At 38.8% G+C, this 11,426-nt stretch overlaps 1 protein-coding gene across 2 annotated transcripts in view; it reads left to right on the top strand.

Annotated features, from left to right (window-relative positions):
- Positions 1 to 11,426, top strand: part of SGMS1 (sphingomyelin synthase 1) — a 104,518-nt gene that overhangs the window by 73,327 nt on the left and 19,765 nt on the right. For both annotated transcript variants that reach the window (XM_008576258.1, XM_008576259.1), the window contains exons 2-3: positions 112 to 965; positions 10,757 to 10,874. In XM_008576258.1, coding sequence (XP_008574480.1) covers positions 325 to 965; positions 10,757 to 10,874 — 759 coding nt within the window. In that variant the 5' untranslated portion in view covers positions 112 to 324. The remainder of the gene's footprint in view (positions 1 to 111; positions 966 to 10,756; positions 10,875 to 11,426) is intronic.

Below are 11,426 nucleotides of genomic sequence, written 5' to 3'. Positions count from 1 at the left end.
CGACACTGAGGGTTGCGATCCGTTGCCAGTCACGAAAAAAGACAAAAAAAGGAAAAAAAAAAAAAAAAAAGAAGTCCCAGTATCCTGACCTTTTTTCTTTTGCCTCCACAGAAGGAAGAATCCTGTTCAAAAATGAGGTGAATTAATGCTTGGGCACTCAGGAACCCCAGACAGCTACATGAGGTGTTTAGAAACTGCCCTGACCATCTTGCCAAACAAGTCTCTGCTCATGAGGCCCAACAGGATGAACGAGCCAAGGAGGGACAGTGTCCCGCCCTGTAGGAACAGTGACTGCTGACCTGCCAAGAACGAGCTGGGGACTTCATGTTGTCTGCCAGTACAATGAAGGAAGTGGTTTATTGGTCACCCAAGAAGGTGGCAGACTGGCTGCTAGAAAACGCTATGCCAGAATACTGTGAGCCTCTGGAACATTTCACAGGCCGGGACTTGATCAACCTGACCCAAGAGGATTTCAAAAAACCCCCCTTGTGCCGAGTCTCCTCTGACAATGGGCAGCGGCTCCTGGACATGATAGAGACCCTGAAAATGGAGCACCACATGGAAGCACACAAGAATGGCCATGCCAACGGCCACCTCAACATTGGTGTAGACATCCCCACCCCTGACGGCAGCTTTAGCATCAAGATTAAACCCAACGGGATGCCAAATGGGTTTAGGAAAGAGATGATAAAGATCCCCATGCCAGAACCAGAACGCTCCCAGTACCCCATGGAGTGGGGCAAGACTTTTCTGGCTTTCCTTTATGCACTTTCCTGTTTTGTTCTCACCACAGTGATGATCTCGGTCGTCCATGAACGAGTACCTCCTAAGGAGGTCCAGCCTCCGCTACCTGACACATTTTTTGACCATTTTAACCGGGTGCAGTGGGCCTTTTCTATTTGCGAAATTAACGGCATGATCCTTGTAGGACTCTGGTTAATTCAGTGGCTGCTCTTAAAATACAAGTAAGTAAAGTAAAAACTTTAAGATTCAATGATTGTGGGGCTTGAACTCCAGACCTCTAATTATTATTTGGAAATGAAATTTACCAAGTAGTTGAAATCAAAGCATATTGATTTTTTCTTTATTAACTACATACTCTGTTGAACTAGCTAAAGCTCTAGCAGCTTTAAGAAAATGCTGTGTATTTTGCCTGTTTTGTACATGATTCATACAGAAAGATGCATAGGACTGTTAGAGATGATCTATTTTCACTTAATAAGAAAGAAAACCCTCAGACATCTTTAGAGAGTGCAGGCTATTGAACAACAGATATGGAGTTACTAACTCATTAAATAAATTATTGGCAGTCGGCCTAAGCACTGTGAATAGCTATGTATAGCTTTTCCCACACAGACATCTAGAGCCCTAATAATATGGATTTAAAGATGTTTCATGTGTAGAATTCAGTACAGTTATTCCAGAGGGGCTTGGGTCGTTGGAAAAATGATACCCTCAAGGTATGACTTGGGTAGGTGGAATGCGGATGAACGAACCTATGGATTTCTACCTTCTAGAATGTGTGGTACTTAAAGCAATAGATGCCCTATTCCAATCAGGTTTCTCAGTGTTTTCATGAGAAGCTTCCATTTAGTTTTGGATGGATCCAAAGCTGCTGTCATGTTCCACTCAACGCCAACCCACTCAGGCAAGCTGTTAATCGGCTTACCTGTAGCAAATTAAAAACCTACACTGCCCTTGTCATTGCTGGATTTTCTCCTTCGTGAAACATCTTTATGGCTTTTATGCATACGGGTTGGAAATTGGTTTTTAAGGAACTGAGTTTTTCTTTGGTGGATGATGTTTTATGACCCACATTGTGGTTAAAGATTAAAGAAATCATCTTAAATCAAGAAAACAAAACACAGGGTGAGAGTTTATGCTGAATTTTCTCTGGCAGAAATGAGGAGTATTTTCCTCATATGTTTTATAAGGATTGTGTGTTTTTCACCTTATTAATTATATATCTGCAAATAGAAATAAAAGCAGTTACTGACTCTTTTCCAAGGACAGTTTGGGGGGCCTTGTTTGTTAGATGGGTATCTGCCAACATAAGAAAGCGTATCTGTAGCATTTAGCTCTCTTCTGTGAACGGAATCTAATTAACAAGGATTATTATCCCTGTTCTGATTAGCATCTGCTTCTGTCAGACACTAACTTGTTTTCGGTTTGTGTTTTATTCAATAGACTAGATGCTCCACTAACATTTGTCTTTCATTTTTACACTATTTTAATTTCATCAGTGTTTCTTTTCACATTAAGTTGATTGGACCAAAGTACTTATCTCTTTCTTCTTCTAATCCCCAGCATAGTTTATGACCACAGATATTGTCAACATTTTTTTCATTGTTTTTATGTCTTTGATGGTTGTGATTAAATAAAGTTCTTAAAAGCACTTGATAGAGAGCATTTGATATGCAGCAGGTCTCTCCAGGTTCCTATTCAATAGAGTTTTTTTTTCTATGTTCCAGAAGAGCTGTTTTTAAGGTCGTTTAACTTTATTATAAATTAGCCTTATACTGTAGACCACAAGGCTAGTCTCGTGGAACTTCAGAACATCTCTGCGTTTAGTTATTTACCAAGAATTATTAGAGTGTGTGTGCTGGGGCTGCAGCAGCAGTTGCATAGAGGTTATATTCTGGGGAATTCTTATGTGTTCTCACAGTAACATCTCAGTTTTTGAAACTTTGTTGTCCAAACTTTATCCAAGTATAAAGCACGTGAGGACAAAATTCTTTCATGTGACAACAGCTTTTTTTTTTTTTTTTCCTTTTTGTCTTTTTTTTACCGACCGGTAATGGGATCGCAACCCTCGGTGTCGCGCCCGTACCGGGGACCGGCAACAGGATCGCAACCCTCGGTGTTGCGCCCACTGCGCTCAGCCAGTGAGTGGGAACTGGTCTCCACATGGGATCCGAACCCTTGGCGGGAGTGCCGCCACGCTCCCAAGCGGCGCACTCTCCAGTGCGCCTCCGGGCCGGCCCGACAACAGCTTTTTTGAACACCTGTTACACCATTTAATTGGCTGATAATCTGTCATTCTTCTAGCAATAAAGCAAGATGAGAGTTCAGGGATTATCTCTTCTCCTTTCTCTTCTACATATGTGGCTGCATCTATTACGTGCTTACTCAAAATCTGTTTTATTTTCTTTTCATCCATATTGTCAAAAATCATTATCACCCTATTCAAGAGGTAAATTCAAAACCAGCTGATGTTTGAGAATACTTGAACAAGAATTTTTTTATGTTCATTGTGTCATTTGATTCAATCAACTCTTAAAATAAGTAGTGTTATTCTCCTCTCTCAGTGTAGCTGAATGCTTCACCACCACTATCAAGGTACCCACAGGATGGTGGGAGACAGATGTGGTGACTTGTCAGTGGTTATACTGTAAGTCTTACACTGCAAGATCATCCTTGATTTAGATCTCTACAGCTGCCTTCCTCCTGGGTGACTTTTGTCAAGTTACTTAACTACTGTAGTAGCATTGTTTCTTCACTTAAAAATGAAAATGATATTAATAGTTTCTATGTCAACCCTGTTGTGAGGATTGAATGAGATAATACATAAAAAGCACTTGACAGAGTACTTGACCTCCCCCTGCTTCCCAAACCTGTGCCACTCCCCCTGCATCTTAGTTAATGGCATCTCTGTCCTTCCCATTTCTCAGGCCAAGCATCTTGGTTTTGTTTTTGATACTCTGTCACCCCACATCTGGTCTGCCTGTAAGTCTGACCCTTCTCGCGACTTCTGTTGCTGCCATAGACCTAACCACCATCATCTCTTACCTGGCATATTTGCATTTTATATATATATGCATTATACGTATGTGTATTCTGTGTATATATACTCATATATATTTCTATATACATATATAAATATATTATTTTTGTTGATAGCATAAAACACCACAAAGAAATGTAACTTTGTACAGTTTTATGCAACAGTTTCTGGAGGATACTTGATTTTAATTCTTTGTAACTGTCTCAAGTAGATCATATTGATGTTTTCTTTCATATAGGGTAACATTTTTTCTTTATGTTACAATCTGTGTTACAATCTATATATAACACAGGAAATATTTTTTTAAAAAGCAGGTAGAACAGGGGCAGTTTTAATCTGTTCTTTGCAAATTCTTCAAACCAGTATGGATTATTTCCAGCACATATTCAACAATTACATTATAGTGCGTGTTTTTTTACACAGGGCTTAGAAAAACAAATCTAAGCCACAACTTTTTATTTTATTTTATTTTTTTATAACTTGAAATTTCATTAGTGAAAAGTCTAGAGACCTGGGTTTTGTTGTGGCTTTCTTACGTCTGACTCTGTGGCCCCAGGCTCGTTTTTAAACTCTTCACACTTTAATGTAAAATGGGATAAATTACACGTCTGTAAAATGGAATAATAATATATGCTAAACAAGAATGTGGTTAAAATGTCAAAGATGTGAAATTTCTCTGAACTGGAATTTTAAAAAAGAAAAATGACATTGTGTGTGTGTACAGACACATTTCTGGGTTGGGTGCATGCACGTGTCTCATTTTCGTAGTTCACAAACTGTGCCAACCTGCCCTGTGTGGATACCCAAGAAATACTAAGTGTGTTCTGAATCTCTCAGGAGAGCATTTATTTTGATTTTTCTGTTTGTTCTGTAGCATTTGATCTTGCCCTTTCATTTATTTTACTAACCTTTCCTTGGAATTTTTCTCCTACAGTACTAAACTAAAGCCCTGGATTTTTGTGATCTGCTGTCTGGAGCCAATGAGACTCCTGAGGCTGTGATGGTGGAAAGTGACTAAGGGGCAGTGAGGAGACGGGGGAGGGAAGGGAGAGAGACAGCAGAACTCTAGCCACCAATCTTCAGGGATTTACCATCCTAGTTGGGTGAATACGGCAATCTCAGCAAGTGTTTTTAACTAAAATACGAATGCAGAAAGGATGCAGAGAGAAGGTACAGTGAGTATCAGGACAGGTTAATTCTGGCAGATATATGAAAAGGTTTAAAGGACAAACATTGTGGAAAGAAGCAGGAAAGGACTATCTGAGGGAGGAAGAAGTGAGTACTACTGCTATTGCAGGTACTGTGGAAAGCCTCACTGGACTGAAAAATGACTGAGGCACAACTCTCCTTAAGAGGATCCTCCAGTAGAGGGGGTGAGACATGACCTCTGTTGATAGTGGTGATGCCAGTCTCACTATATTAAAAGTGCCATAAAATAGAAACGAAGTCATAAGTGTGGGAGGATGAAGTGGCTCTGTTCAGTTGGGGACTTCTGGAAGGCTTGAGGTGGATGGATAGGACTCTAGCAGACAGGTGATGGGAGAGGGCAGGGAATGGGATTTGCAGGCAAAAAGGAGAAACTGGGCTTGTGTTTAGGGTACACCGAGTGGCTCTTTTTGCCCAGGACAGTGGGATTGTGTCTGCAAGACAAGAGTGGAAGAGGTGGTTAGGAATCATGTTGAAGTGAGCTCTGGGTTTGAACTTAAGTGGTTTGAATTTAGGCAGCAGCAAACACTTTTCACAATCCAGGAAATCCATGGGCTGGTAGCAAGGAACTAAAGGGATTTAAGAGTCTCTTTGGAGTTAGCTTCAACAGAATGTGGGAATGTGGCAAGCGGGGAGCATTGTCGGGAGGGCTGTGAAGAAGTTTAAAAAGGATAGAATAGAGAGGACTAGAGAACCTCTCTAGAGTAGGTGATCTCCCTGAGAGACAACATTTGAACCAAATGCCAGTCACAGGCAGAATGACAGGCAGTGTTCTAGGCGAAGGCAGAGTCCAGAGTCCAGGCAGAGAGAATGGCTGGCATAGAGATCCTACCTGAGGCAGGAGAGACTTTGCAAGGTGTGTTCAAAGAGCACCAAGAGCGTCGGGTTGAAGCTGAAGTCCAGAGAATGCCGGGGAGAGCAGCAGGAGGGAGACTGGAGAGAGGCAGGCCAGAGCTAGGGCCTCGTGGTCTTGGGAAAGGGTTGGGATTTTATTCTAAACACATTTGACAACAAATGGAAGAGGGTTAAGAAGATGATTTAACTGTTCAACTGTTTCATAGAAGATGCTTCTGGCTGCTTTCTACAGAATGGATTTTAGGGAGGTGTCTTTGTTAAGGTTGCTACAACAAAATACTATAGGCTGAGTAATTTGTAAAGAACGGACATTTATTTCTCACAGGTCTGGATGCAGGAAGTCCAAGATCAAGGCAAAGGCTGATAGGTGTCTGGTGAGGGCCCCCTTCCTGGTTCATAGATGATGCCTTCTAGAGGCATCCTCACGTCGTGGAGGGGTGAGTTAGCTCTCAGGGGTCTCTTTCAAAGGGCACTAGACACATTCTTAAGGGCTCTGCCCTTATGATGTAATCACTGGTGATTAGGTTTCAACATATGATTGGCGGGGGTTAGGGTGCATAAGCATTCAAACCATAGCAGGAGGCAGGAGCAGTATTTAGGGATAAGGTAGAAGGCCATAGTGGAAGTTCAGGTGAGAATGGATACATTTCAGAATAACTGGTTAGACATACAGTATTGAGGGGGGTGGCAATAACCAAACCTAACTGGGCACAGACTACAAACAATAGTGAAATATGGGCACATCTAATTTTGGATATCTATATGATATTAGAAGAAATTTTTTCAGTACTTCAATAGTTAATGTTTGTTATTAAATTATTATCCACATGCTTATTTTGTAGAGTCCTGGTCAATATGAAATATGACATAAAACACTAACAGTGAAAATTTTCAGTTAAGTAGATTTTGATATGATGTTGGCTCATTTACATGTACTCAAAACTGGGATTTCTCACACAATGTGAAGCAATTTCCTGAGGATTTTTGTCTTGCATGATATACTTATATTTCAGCTTAAACTCTCTGAACTTCAGTTTCCCCATCTATAAAATAAGGATCATAGCCCCACGTTGCTGGGTTATCTTAAGAACTGAACGGCACAGAGCTTAGCATATAGGAGAAATTTGGCAAAATAGTTGCTGCTGTTAATACCACTCCTGAGGAAATACCTCAGTAGAAAACCTTGCTGGGTTATCTTAAGAACTGAACGGCACAGAGCTTAGCATATAGGAGAAATTTGGCAAAGTAGTTGCTGCTGTTAATACCACTCCTGAGGAAATACCTCAGTAGAAAACCTTTTTTTTTTGGTAGTATGGTAGGCACCTCTAAATAAAATTACTTCGTTTTCCAACATCTTATATTAAGAAGATGTTTAAAGAAATTATAGATGATGACTGTACTGATGCCCATTCTTGGTACTATTTCATAGCCTTTCCATTTTATTTCTGACCCACTTCTCTGATTCCGTAAGAAAGTGGTGTCCTTTTCCTCCTTTTGCTGGAGAGGAAGCTAGTTTCCAAGGAAATTCATTGAGTCGTCAAAGTCACTAAGCGAGTCTTTGTTTAGGTGAGAACTAGCATCTAAATAGACAGCTCAGTGATGCTGAACTATTGCCCATGGTTCACATACCAGACTCACTGATCAAGGACCTAATCATGTACTGGCCTTGGTGGCTGCTCCAGAAATTTGGGGCTCCCTGACCCTGAGTTGCAGTTACATGTGCTCTCCCTTGTTTGTTGCCTTTCTTGTTTATTGTTCTGAATTGTTGCCTAGTTCCACTGCTGTGTATCGGGGCCTGTTTCTTTATAAAAGCCAGTAGCTTCCCAAAACAGCTAGCAGACCAGGTCTGAGCACTGCAAGAGTTGTGTGTGTCTTCCTGCTCTGGATTAGTTGAAAGAGACAACTTGTGAGAAACAAAAGAACTTTCCAGTATTTTAATTTTACTTTCCAGTATATTACTTTCAGTATTTTTCCTTTAGGATTCTAGAACATTGTGCCAAATGCCAAAAACATTGTAGTGCCTAAAATTAGGTTTAAGCCTAATTTTAGTAGTATTTAATCAAGTTCTGAGCATTTTTTCATTTTTAAATAAGGGATATTAAAAAGTTTAAGTCACCTGTACTGGATGTAATATGCTATTCTAGCAAGTCTTCAAAATTATCAATAAAATATTAACACTTTTACTCATATTTCCATATAATCAAATTTAACAGGTACATATTTATCTCAGAAAAAGTAATAATGAGTCTAGTGCCCAGACACTTGGAAGAATAGATAACCGTGATCAAATACAAGTCTCTGAGATGATTGTCATTGCAAACTGTGGGCAAATGGGAAACAGACTTCCTTCAAACATGAAAGGAGAGGCATGTCCCATATGAGAAAACCGTTGTGATTTTGAGAATTAGATCATGTATCTTGTTGGCATTTGCTTCATCTCTTGTAATATCACACTAACGTTTCTTCTACAGTTTTTTAAACACCTTGAACTTTTAAACTTTTAAGTAAATGAGAATTCTAAATGTGTGAAAATTTTCAATTAATGAAATCAATGCCCAGAAGTGCAATTCTTTAAAAAGCAGAGTATGAAAGTGTTTCAAAGTTTGTGGTAGGAGATCCTTATTTAACATTGTACACGGAAGACATTCTAAGCTTAATTTCAAAAAGATTAAATAACTGCCAAAGATTGGAAAATTCTTACAACCAACCACTTTCAACTTGTCACTTGATTTGTTAACATTGACAAATTCACATGGATAACTTCATGGACTTTTTCACTTCAAAACAAATAATAAATGTGACTGTGAACCTCCAATGTTTTACTTAAGAAAATTTTTAAAGGATTTGTCTTTTTTGTCATCATTTCTTTATACACCACAGTCTCAGATAATTCTAAAATCATTGTATTAGTACTCACAGGTGACTCAAGTTTGAGATATGGAAGTAGTTACTGGGGTGGGAGAGGGGCATGTGTGTCTTTCGTGTATCATGAGATAATCAGGCAAAGTGACTTGAAGACAGTAATCTTTACCAAAGCAGTAGCTTTATTTTTCTTCCTTTAAAGAGTTTAATAGATCTAGATTTGACAGTTTTCTGTCTTAGTTATTTCCTTAGGTTTAATTCAAGTGAAATTGCAAATAATTTCTGTTTGAGCAGGATGACTAGGGAAGGCATTTTCTTTTTAAGAAAAATGACCATTGCATCTGTCAATGCAAAATTCTCTTTGGTATTTCTGTTTTGGTATTCTTGGCAAAGACATATATAGGCTAGTGTTTTTCTGCGGTATTGTCCCTCTTTATATTGTTAATTATATTGTACTTTCATTATACTTGAAGTTAGAGACACATACTTTTCCAAGACAGCTTTATGCTGAATAAGTTTTTGTCTTTGGAGGTGGCATACCATCTTCACTAAGAGAACATAAGCAAAAATGGCTTTTATGGTAAGCAGTTCTGACCCAGTTTCTGAAATCTAGGTAAGGAGACAAAACACCAGATTCTACTCTTTAAATCTAAGTAATTTACATGAATTGTGCAGATGTGAATGAAATGCTAGTATAGTTACATGGGTTGTTTTATAATTTAATTTTTAATCACCCACATGATATATCACTTTTTTCCTCTGTTAAAACAAAAAATACAAATGAGACAAATTCTTCTCTGGCCACCACACCTCAGTAGTCATGCCCGTCTTGCATAAAAATAGAGCTACACTGTACAGTTAGAGTGGTTGGATGTTCAGTATTCTAAGAGGAAAGCCTGACCACTGTTTCTAAATTTTCCTTGTTTATTAACTTAGGTTGCCCCAGGCCAAGGAAAACTTGAACTTCCCAGGGTTGAGGAAGAGACCCACAGGACTGTGATTCTGGCTTGTGGTAGAACAGGAGAGGGATAGAGGGAAGGAACGTTTTTGTCCCAGGACACACTTAGGTTTGCTTTAATTATGCAGCATTTGAAATTAGGAGAAGTTTTCAAATTCAATACACATGTTCACATGTATATATCACATAGTTTCATTAAAACCAACAGTGAAAACTATTTCTAATTCTTGTTTTTATTTTTATTTATCCACATAACCTATACACTTAATAGCTACCATTTATTCCTACTATATGGTAGAGATTTTCCATACAGTATTTTTAATGTTATTGTCCCTGTTCTACTGACTAGGAAATTGAGACTCAGAGGTAAATAGTCTGTCCCAAGGTCACATAATAAGCAGGGAGTGGGCTGGGGGTTGTATGCTGTCTTTCAGGTAGGTTCTTTTCTTCGCATCATATTGCCTGAGAGAATCAGTTTCTGGGATATATGAGTAAAATAGCTTAATATCTGACTCATTAAATGGTATAAAAGTTTTAAATTCTCATTTTAATGTCATTCTAATTTTCTGAACAGAAAAGACACTCTCTACATAAGGTTCTTTTCTTCGCATCATATTGCCTGAGAGAATCAGTTTCTGGGATATATGAGTAAAATTGCTTAATATCTGACTCATTAAATGGTATAAAAGTTTTAAATTCTCATTTTAATGTCATTCTAATTTTCTGAACAGAAAAGACACTCTCTACATATTTAACCACAGGTACTGAGTGGCCTCTGACCTATCAGAGTGGGCTCCACTTGTATGTCAGTTGAATGTCAACTCAGGTTTAAGGCCTCATGAAGCCTAATAAATATCAATATAGAGCAGTTTAAACTGTTTTGGCCAGTTAATATTGTTTTAAAAAGAACAACATAACATTCTCAAAATCCTTGTCTTAATCCACTACTAGCAGTAGTTATAAAATTCTGGTTTCAAGTGCTCAAGTAGTTTTTTGGGTTTGTTAGTTTTGCTGGGATATTGAAAACTTAAAGTAAATGTATCTGCAGAATTTCTTGACTGAGAATCTGCCCTGTTTTTCCCTCTTTCTAGGTCTATTATTAGCAGAAGATTTTTCTGCATAGTCGGCACGCTGTACCTGTATCGGTGTATTACAATGTATGTAACTACACTCCCAGTACCCGGTATGCACTTCAACTGTTCTCCGAAGGTAAACTATTCCTCACTGTGATTTCCCTTTTTGTTTGTTCCTTGTCTTGTTCTGGGATTCTTTGACTAAGGCCAAAGTTGAAAATTTTTTCAGAGTACAGTCAAGTCTCCACCCTCATCGGGGAACGTTACTTAAGCCATATGGCTAGCTGGCCCATCCTTCTCAGAATTTCCCAGCCCTGTCAGTGCCTCCCAGCTGGGGAATTATATGATCTAGTTAGTGCATTGGAAGCAGTTAAGCTTTGTGTGTGGGTGTCGCTCATTGGTTTCCTGCCGAACTTTCAAAATATCATTCACTCCCTTGATACAGATCCAGAAGCTTTTATATGCTTCCTCCCTCTCTTAGAGGGAAAACTCAATTTCATATTTTTTTTCCTTTTTTCTTCTTTCTATTAATCCCTACAGCAGACCAAGCAAGAGAAAGTATTCCTGTCCCCTTACAATCCTCTACCAACCCTAATACGATGGTGCATATTGCCTTATTGATCTTTTCTAGTAGCATAGAAATCTTTTTTTTTTTTTTTTTTTTTTTTTTTTTTTTTTTTTTTTTTTC

Source organism: Galeopterus variegatus, unplaced genomic scaffold (genome assembly GCF_000696425.1).
Source record: "Galeopterus variegatus unplaced genomic scaffold, G_variegatus-3.0.2 Scaffold1319, whole genome shotgun sequence".
Classification (NCBI taxonomy): domain Eukaryota; kingdom Metazoa; phylum Chordata; class Mammalia; order Dermoptera; family Cynocephalidae; genus Galeopterus; species Galeopterus variegatus.
Note: the sequence above shows the minus strand (reverse complement) of the source record. Positions and strands in the feature narration are given on the sequence as shown.